Source organism: Penaeus vannamei, chromosome 26, assembly GCF_042767895.1.
Source record: "Penaeus vannamei isolate JL-2024 chromosome 26, ASM4276789v1, whole genome shotgun sequence".
Classification (NCBI taxonomy): Eukaryota; Metazoa; Arthropoda; class Malacostraca; order Decapoda; family Penaeidae; genus Penaeus; species Penaeus vannamei.
Window position 1 is genome coordinate 4,294,789 of NC_091574.1, and position 10,000 is coordinate 4,304,788.

The 10,000-nt window shown below is 34.4% G+C and overlaps 2 protein-coding genes across 3 annotated transcripts in view; one reads left to right on the forward strand and one right to left on the reverse strand.

Annotated features, from left to right (window-relative positions):
* The window catches only part of dre4 (SPT16 homolog, facilitates chromatin remodeling subunit dre4), a 24,690-nt gene extending 17,747 nt beyond the window's left edge, over window positions 1-6,943 (forward strand). Inside the window, exons 14-25 of one of the 2 annotated variants that reach the window (XM_027375010.2) lie at window positions 1-90; window positions 220-331; window positions 590-772; window positions 970-1,075; window positions 1,303-1,498; window positions 1,759-1,855; window positions 2,077-2,251; window positions 2,506-2,674; window positions 2,803-2,853; window positions 4,978-5,007; window positions 5,220-5,390; window positions 5,726-6,943. The exon at window positions 1-90 is cut by the window's left edge and continues 180 nt beyond it. In XM_027375010.2, the coding sequence (XP_027230811.2) occupies window positions 1-90; window positions 220-331; window positions 590-772; window positions 970-1,075; window positions 1,303-1,498; window positions 1,759-1,855; window positions 2,077-2,251; window positions 2,506-2,674; window positions 2,803-2,853; window positions 4,978-5,007; window positions 5,220-5,390; window positions 5,726-5,732 (1,387 nt within the window). In that variant the 3' untranslated portion in view covers window positions 5,733-6,943. The remainder of the gene's footprint in view (window positions 91-219; window positions 332-589; window positions 773-969; window positions 1,076-1,302; window positions 1,499-1,758; window positions 1,856-2,076; window positions 2,252-2,505; window positions 2,675-2,802; window positions 2,854-4,977; window positions 5,008-5,219; window positions 5,391-5,725) is intronic. The other variant, XM_070139941.1, reaches the window with a different exon arrangement.
* Window positions 6,944-9,626: 2,683 nt separating this feature from the next.
* Window positions 9,627-10,000, reverse strand: part of LOC113822460 (FERRY endosomal RAB5 effector complex subunit 3) — a 6,695-nt gene continuing 6,321 nt past the window's right edge. Inside the window, exon 12 of the mRNA XM_070139944.1 lies at window positions 9,627-10,000. This exon is cut by the window's right edge and continues 7 nt beyond it. Within this exon, the coding sequence (XP_069996045.1) occupies window positions 9,918-10,000 (83 nt within the window). The 3' untranslated portion in view covers window positions 9,627-9,917.

A 10,000-nucleotide genomic window follows, 5' to 3' on the forward strand; every position in this document is an offset into this window, starting at 1 on the left:
TAATCCTAAGCTGAAGGATTTGTATATTCGCCCCAACATTGTTCAGAAGAGAATAAACGGTACACTGGAGGCACATACAAATGGCTTCAGGTAAGAAATAATTGTGGGCTTATTATGCCTTTCTTTCTTTCTTTCATTGTTTTACTTATTATGGTGTTTTCTTTCCCTTTTTCTTAACATAAAAAAATCACTGTTGAAACCTCTGGGTTGTTCACACAGATACACAAGTGTTCGTGGTGACAAAGTAGACATCCTGTACAACAACATCAAGAATGCCTTCTTCCAGCCCTGTGAGGGAGAGATGATCATTCTTCTTCATTTCCATCTTAAGGTTTGTACACTTTGTTTGCTTTTCATATGCTGTTGAGCAGAGAACTTTCCGCAGGGCAGATGTGGCGTATTATTTGGGTTCTCTCAACATCATTTAAAAATTACTAGCAAAATTTGATAGTAAAGAAGCCTTAATGGTTTCTTGTGGATTGTTTTATCTTTATATGAAAAAGGTTTATAATTTTGAAATGTATTTGTTAAAGTTAAAGGATTGATGAAAGCTACAGTAATGCAAACACTTCTGTTTTTCCATTGACAGCATGCAATCATGTTTGGCAAAAAGAAACATGTAGATGTACAGTTCTACACTGAAGTGGGTGAGATCACAACAGATCTTGGTAAGCATCAGCACATGCACGACCGTGATGATTTGTCGGCAGAACAGGCTGAGAGAGAATTGCGACACAAACTCACATCTGCATTCAAGAGCTTTACAGAGAAGGTAAAAGGGATGGAGGTGGAAGCTAGTTTTATGGCTCATAAGATCAAATTTAATTTTAACAGAAAAGGTTGATTAAATTAATTATAGTCATGAATATGCAGTTTGATTTAGGGTAAGATAAAAGCGTAAAGATAGGCGAAATACAATATTTTAGATTCAGCATAGAAAGAAGGGTAATTCTAAACTACTTGTTTTAGGTGGAAACAATGACAAAACACCAGATTGAATTTGACACACCATTCCGTGAACTTGGTTTCCCTGGTGCTCCGTTCCGTTCTACCGTTCTTCTGCAGCCAACCTCAGGTACCAAAGGGTTAACATGATTCAGTATTATGCTTGTAAGCCTGTGATATGACTGTTTCCTCGAGCTAATTAAGAAGGTGTTAATGAGGAATTTATCTTTATCATGATTCCTACTTGATCTTTCTTGATAAATTTATTATATATTTAGTTCTTTCTCTTCCCAGTATTATAAAATTTTGTACTGTTCATTCATGTTATCAAACTAACAATGGCATTTTAATTTCCAGGGTGTATTGTCAACTTGACTGAGTGGCCTCCATTTGTGATAGTCTTGGACGAGATAGAATTAGTTCATTTTGAAAGAGTCCAGTTCCACCTAAAGAACTTCGATATGGTGTTCGTGTTTAAGGATTACACCAGAAAAACGGCTATGATCAATGCCATCCCAATGAACATGCTTGATCATGTGAAAGAATGGCTCAAGTATGTATTTTTTGTGATTTTTGTGGAGACAATTTGAAGGTCTCAGGGAATGGAATGAAGAATGTGATTGTTAATGTGGAAAACAAGGTGTTGCAAAGCTGGAGAATAGAGGAAATTGCTCTAAAAAAATATGTATTTATGCATGTATTATTGTGCGAATCTGTATTTTATGTTAAGATAATTGTAAAGATTTTGTAGCAACCTATTTGAGGAATATTTATCCTGTAATACTAATGCCTTCTCTTTTTTTTCTCTTTTAGCTCGTGTGATATCAGGTATTCAGAGGGCGTGCAGTCATTGAACTGGGCCAAGGTTATGAAGACCATCATTGATGACCCAGATGGTTTCTTTGAGCAGGTAAATACTGAAGCCTAATGCACTTTCATTGCTCTAAGTTTATTATATTTATCTATATTTTTCTAAATTGTAAATGTTATTGTGTGCAGCTTTATATTTATTTATTTATATATATATTTTTTCTCTCTCTCTCTTCTCTACACTTCTTTTAATGGCTTATAAATACATTGTCTTAATTTCCAAATCTACAAGGGTCACTTTTTTTTTTTTACCTCTTGTAGGGTGGATGGTCTTTCTTGGACCCAGATTCTGAAGATGAAGCAGACCAAGAGGAAGAGGAGGATTCAGAAGATGACGGTGCTTACAATCCCACTGATGAAGAACTTGGCTCAGAGGAGGAGAGTGAGGACTACTCCGAGGGAGAGTCTGAGGTTTCGGAGTCAGACTACAGTGAGGGTAAGAAATTTGGATCGTGAAATATCTTCTAGAGAGAATACGTAAAAACTTAGATGATCCTTATTTGGCCACTTCAGATTGTGTTGCTGATAGTAGCAGACCCTTTTTACAATAATAATCAAAAGTAAACACTTCCTAGAAATGGAGATAGATAAATGCTTGCAACACCCAGAACTATTTCAGATCAGCTAGCGTAAACATTACTTTAAAGCATATATTCTGGTTTTGTGATTTACGAATTTACTTCTACTTAGACCTTGGGAGCAGTGAAGAGTCCGGCAAAGATTGGTCTGACTTGGAAAGAGAAGCTGCAGAAGCGGACAAGGAGCAGAAGGACTTCCAGGATGAGTACACCAAGTCTAAAAAGGGTAGTGGTGGTGGGAGTAGCTACCGCGACAAGTACAATGAGCACCATCGTAAGAGGTAAGTAGACATGTACATTGTGTGCGCTGTACCCTTTTGCATTGTTTGTATGGAGCACACTTGGCAAGGAAAAATAAACTATTTTAGCATACTAGAGGTTAGGATTTTACCAGTACATTATATTTCAGATTAAGCATGAAGTCCTCCATGAAATCGAACAAGGAAAGGCGTTTGAGCAAGTAATGACTAAATGGGCTCTTTTTACCGTTTAGCACATGCTCATAACATTATCATTCTCTTATCAATTCAGATTATCATTTATGCATTACGATGACATGTAATGCATAAATCTGTCATCTCTAGGAATCAGTCTCTCACCACCATTTAACCTTAATGGCAGTATTTAAGTTTTAGTGATATGTTAAGAAATTGGTTTGGTCATACTAGTTTTTTTATTACTTTTTTCCCCCACTTCAGGATTAGTATTTGCTTTTTCAAGCATGACATTTCCTTTTTGATTTTGGCAACTTTATTTGGGTTTAGCCAATGTGGAATTTCAGCTACTATTTCTAATGATACAAAAGTCGTTTTCGAATGTTAGAATTTTAAACTAAATTAAAGTGTATAGTTATTTGAGAAAGCTCAAAATGATTGATAGATTAAAAAAGATTTAAAACAAAAATAATAATGATAATTCTGTCAAAGTGTTAACAAAGGAAATTCAGAATGGCTTTATGGGAGCTCTAAGCATGTATGGTCTCACTTTTTCTAATTTCTATATTTCACATTTATTTTTTTCTTTCTTAAATTACATGTTAATGTTTAGCTAGATATAGATTAAAGTTTCTGTGCATGCATACAACTAATGCAAAAATATTTGTTTTGTAAACAGTTATTTTTATTATATTTACACATTATGCATCACCTACAGTAAAGCACGCTCCACCTCCACACACGCACACACGCGCGCACACACACACACGCACACACACGCACACACACACACACACACACACACACACACACACACACACACACACACACACACACACACACACACACACACAATTTATATACATATGCATTTACTATTATGCCTGCATCCACCAACAAATCTTGCTGAGTTCTTAGCATAGGTTTCCAGACATTAACCCATAGACTGTGTGTACTCCACTCCAGAGAGTAGTAGAGAGGGGATAGAGGAGGGGAGGCCGTGGTGGAGGCAAGCGCTGAGCCTAATATGGGGTATATTTGGAAGCCTATGCCTGTCAGGGACCATTGTTAAACTTTTACTCGTGTTTTTACTAATTACATACACAGATATATGTATAGAGAGCGAGTAAATTGTATCAAGTTTTGTTTATTTAGTTGCAACTTTTTTGGTCCTTTTCATGTGCTAATAATCAGTGCAAATATTTATTAATTTCATACTTTTTATACCAAGAGCTGTAATAGTAATAGTATGCTTATGAAAATATGAGCCAATATATTTATATGCATGATGTAAATGTGTGTGCACACACATATACATACTAATTCATACATATACATACATATACATATGTATACAGACATGCATATGCATAAAGACATAAACATTTGTACACATGCATACACATGTGTACACATACACATGCGTGCACATACATATACATGCGTACACATACATTCATAGACATACATACCTATATACATACATACCTATATACATACATATATACATACATATATACATACATATATACATACATATATACATACATACATAGACATATACATACATACATGCTTGCATAGACATACATGCATAGACTATATACATACATACATACATACATACATACATACATACATACATACATGCATAGACTATATACATACATACATACATACATGCATACATGCATAACTATATACATACATACATACATGCATAGACTATATACATACATACATACATACATGCATACATGCATAACTATATACATACATACATACATGCATAGACTATATACATACATACATACATGCATAGACATATACATACATACATGCATAGACATATACATACATACATGCATAGACATATACATACATACATGCATAGACATATACATACATACATAGACATACATACATACATAGACATACATATATACATAGACATGCATACATACATACATACATAGACATAGACATACATACATAGACATAGACATACATGCATACATAGACATAGACATAGACATACATATACATGCATACATAGACATACACATACACATACACATATATAAATATATACATACAATTAAGTATATTTTCTTTTTCTGTTTTGATGCTTATGATTGTTTCTATTTCAGTTCAAAACACAAATCCTCCAAACATGACAGGTAAATGTAGAGAAAGATTTGTTTTTTAGAATTGTAGTTCATGAACTTGTCTTTTATTATCATCTTAAACAGTATGAATACATTATAGGAGTTTAGGATAAGTTTTAGTATTAAAGAAAAGCTATAGCATCTTTTGTTGTTGATTTTTTGTTTATGATATGGAGTAATCCCTGGTAAATGAATGACACATTTTTGCTTTCCCGCTGATTCAGCAAACACCATAAGTCCCACAAGAGTCCGCACAAGTCCCCGCACAAGTCTTCACACAAGTCCCCGAGCAAGGACAAGAGTAGACACCATTCCAGCAGCAGTAGTAAGCATTCTGACAAGAAGAGGTCACGTTCTGACTCGGGAGACAGACACCGCGACAGTAAGAAGAGCAGGTACGTTTTGTTGTTGGTGTTACTGTTCAGAATGAATGCCTGGCAATCTCCTGTGCACAGATGTGTATACACACCTGCCATGACAAGGTATTTGGGTGTTATTGGTCAAGCACTGTTCACTCTGGTTCATACTGAGAGTGGTAGTTTTTGAGTCCTTTTCAGGAACGGTATTTTTCTTAGATTACTTAAGTTCCTATGTTGCATTCACTAACATCACTATAAAGATGTTTTAAAGAATTACTTTGTTTTCGGCTTTGACTAGATCATTTTTGACCTAGCAAAATGAGCAACTATTGGAGACTAGAGAACTAATATATTTTCTCCAACTCTTTCAGGAAATAAATCCAGATACTGGACTTTCACAGTTCCTGGTTAAAACAGTGAAGGCTGACATGGTGGATCTTGCATCTCTGGTGGAGTGATGGTTTCTGATTTCTTGATGTTTTAAATCAAGATGTTTCCTCTGAGTATGTGCAAAGCTCTAGGCATAATTTCAAGGTCTGATGGCATGCAGGGGAACCAATCATTCACTTGCATCATAGTCTTATGTATTCTTGTAGCCCATGATATTTTAGATAATTTTGTGTAAGTGCTTGGTGCTCTTACCAATTAGATATTCTTAAGGAGGTTCGAATGCCCCAGTTCTTAGCAGTGGTCGGTTAGAGGATGGTCTCTCACATAGTTAGGATGACTGAGGAGCGTACAAGATGTTTGATGTAGAGTCTGGAGTATGCTGATCTAAAATTACAAACTGTCAGGGTCTCCAACGGGTGTCTGGTTAGGTAAATTAAGTGATGTTGTGTGGCCTATTTAAGCAGTGTTTTTGCTTGATTTCAAGAAGAATAAAGGAGGATAAATGTTGTACACTTGTAATTATATTCAGTTGATGAAAATGTAGTGCACACAGTATTCTGTTTCAAACTTCCACTTATACTGTGCATATCAATTTTAGGAGATTGAAGACGTTTCTGTTTAGATGTTAGTCTGGTTTCATGGATACACACTATTAATTTTGCAACATCTAGAAGTCAAGATCTTATGTTCCTGTGATGTGAAAGGCACACAGTAGAGAAATGGTCTGCACACAATTACAAGGTAATTGTTTTAATTATTTTTGTACCATAGGAAAAGAATAGTTAACAGATGTTTTGTTCTATATTCATGTTTTAACGTTTTTAATGTAGATTGGCATAGCAATGCCACCTCACTCCAAGAGTTGGATATGGGAAAATAACTTGACCTATAAAAGAATTGCTAAGTTTTAATTGTGGGTTCCAGATTCAGTTTCTCATAAGAAATATTTAAATTTTACTTTTTCATTTGATTATAGGTTGGTCTGTTTTGTTATATTAGAGGAATAATAGGAAACTTAAATATTCTTAGCAAGAGCATTGTATGTGTTACAAATAATCACTATTTAAAGGAGTGGGGAGTCACTGTAAATTCCTGTAAGGCAAGTTATATTTCCAGGCATGTAAACTGGTATGAACAAAGGTTTAATGTATTGCATTTTATATTCTCTCCCAGTGGAAAGTAAACAAATATTTCTTAAATGTTATTCATTTAAACCTTTTACATGATATAGGTGATCCAATCTGAAATTACTGAAATATGTGAATTAACTTAAACATTTGGCCAAATTTTATTATTCTCATTATTACTACTACTATTATCATTATTATTATTACTATTACTTGTGTCTCTCTTGCATATTTCATTTCCTCCTCACAATCCTCTTTCAAATTTATTTCATTCCATTCAATTACAGTTTTGCTACATTCTCTCAATTTTTGTCACACTTCGCTGAATAGGTGAGACTAGGTTACATGATATGTTTTGAACATGTGCATTTGTGGTTTTGAAGTAAATAACTGGAATGCTTTCTCCTGTAACTTAAATTTTAAATAAAATGAGCTGGTGCAACATCCAAGTCAGAGAATTGACAAGCCCAATAGATTAAAATTTCAGATGCTTGTATTTCGCTTATGATAAGCTCAGAGCTTCATTTGTATCTACTTTTGTAAATCCAAGTTTCTCTGAAGGTTTAAGTTACTATTTTAATTCATGTGGACATGAACAAGTTCACTTGAAAGTGGATGAATGCTTATATGCTCTACAGTACATGACATCACTGAAGGGAAATATATGTCTGGGACTTTTAAGGACAAAAAGACTCATTTATATCATTGGGTAGTACAAAGCTAGTACAAATATTTTGTCCAACAGTCACTGGGGTAACTTTGCCAGGCAACTCTGTGGCCAGACTGTTCACACAGCTGATTGAAATTACCAAACTCTATTCAGTAGTTGAGATGTGTCAAACATGAAGTTTTCTGCACCTTTCCATTACTCTTTTTTTTTCTTTCTTTCTTTTTCTTCTTCTATATTGACCCCAAGCCACCGGACATGGCATGTACGTACGTGCCATTGCCCATTGTGTGTCTTGAATTCAGTAATTGCTTTTACATATAAATGGCTCCACAAGTACTAGGTCACCAATGAGCCAATTATGTAAACTACCTGTCTCACCTGTTTACCCTTTTCCTTGATTTTCGATATTTTCTAATATTTAATACTGCTGTTAGTTTTGTCAGTAACAGTATAGTAATTGTAATGTGTATAACAAAAATAAGTGTCAATATTGATAGCATTAGTAAAAAAAAAAAAAAAAAAAAAAAAAAAGCGTTTTCACGCTTTTTCAGGGAAAAGTGAGGTCGCAAGATCTTTTGTGGCTAAGTATTGGCAGAGCCATCTATGTGCAGAAACATTTAACCAAGCATTGCCAAAGGGAATGCACTATTTTCCTGTTGCCATTGGGTTAAGGCCTATTCTCATGAGTTGCCATGATCAGAGGGCCCCTGCAAAGGTGAAGTCAGAGGAGAAAACAATGGGGAAACTACTTGTTTACAGAGTATTTTGCCCATCAGTTACATCATTTCTACTAATGCCTACCTTTGTCTGCTGATCATGCTTATGTAAACAGGCCCTTATACAGTGATATTGCACTTTGGGCTACTGACTGGCCACTAGCCATTGTTAGTGCCCTACTTGTCAATGTTGACATCACAAATATGTCTGAAGACTTTTTTCTTAGCGAGGGCCCCGACTTTGTGCCATTGGGCTGTGGTCAGTGGTCAGGATGAACAAGTCGGTTACTAAACACCATGCAGCTACAAGTAATCCTACAATATAGCAATAAAGTAAATTGTCTGTTTTGAAAAATCAGTAGATAAAGACTGGTGGGTTGATGCTGGCTGTGAAATGAAAAGGAATTAAATTAAATGTTATAGGGCCTCCCAGCACTTCTTTTACTTAACCATGCATTAAGTTTTCTGTTCTATTGCTTATTTACAAACAATAATATTTGTGAAAGGCTTTTTTTCTGTCTTTTTCCAATTAATATACTTGGACCCTTGTGGACAGTATCGGTATAACTTTTGCAGATTAAGAGCATTGCCTGATATTGTAGACGGGCCTAATAATGTAATGTACATATTATCCTATGAAGTACAAAATGTATTAACCCTCAGTATAAATGACAATAAATAGCACTTTGCTGGTCATTGGTCAAAATGCATCTACTTGTGCATGTTTGTATTACTTTTAGGAATAAGATGAGAGTTGTTAGCAATGGAAAACATTTCCAAAATAATGTTTCCATGTGATGAATAACAACACCGCCCAAAGCTTCAGAATTCAGTTGATGAAAGGATAGCAGATGCAGTATGTTGTATGGAAACCTGCAAGCTCGTATTATCTGCAAATAGTCTTTAGGTAGGCATATATATTTAAAACACTTCAAAACTTTTATCAGAACTGGAATTCATTTTGACAATGATTATATGAAGAACTAGTACGAAATATATTTATATAATGAAAATAAAAATGCTATACTTTGATGTAACATACAGAAAAATAAACTGCGATCAGTGGATGTATTTTCTCTTATCATTACCTAAGTAGGTTGGTAATTGTCTGTTACCTGTATTCTTGCATACATCTGTAAGATGAGCAAGCTGACTTTCAAGAAATTCCTTGAACTGATGTCAAAATATATTGAAATCACTAAGCCATTCTGTACCCTTCTGAATCTCATATTGACAATTTGACTTTATATTTTGTTTGCAAACAGTAATTGATGTATTCTGTAATTCGAGAAATATGTATGGTTTCAGACTTGCATTATATTCTAATTAAAAGTATACAGTTTATTAAAGGAGAATAAATACAAAAACATTTGTTTAGTTCTTTAATTATTACTTCATATATGAACATAAACCTTTTTAAATTTGCAATGAAAAAATGAAAACAAATTTCTAAATTGTTTCAGATATATTACAGAGTATAAAATAATATTCTTAAAAATCAGAATAACAGGATTACAATTCATTTCATATTGTAATTATATACAATTACTGTTTTGCTCTAGTGTCTCCTCTTAGTATCAGAAGAACTTCACCTCAGATCATGTAATTATTTTTCTTTTCTAGGAAAAGTGTCCAATGCCTCTTGGATGATACAATTATCTTACGAAGACTTAACAACCAAAGGATTTGACACCCGGAATATATTGGGTAACATGGCTGCCAAATGCTGGAACAGGTCTTCAG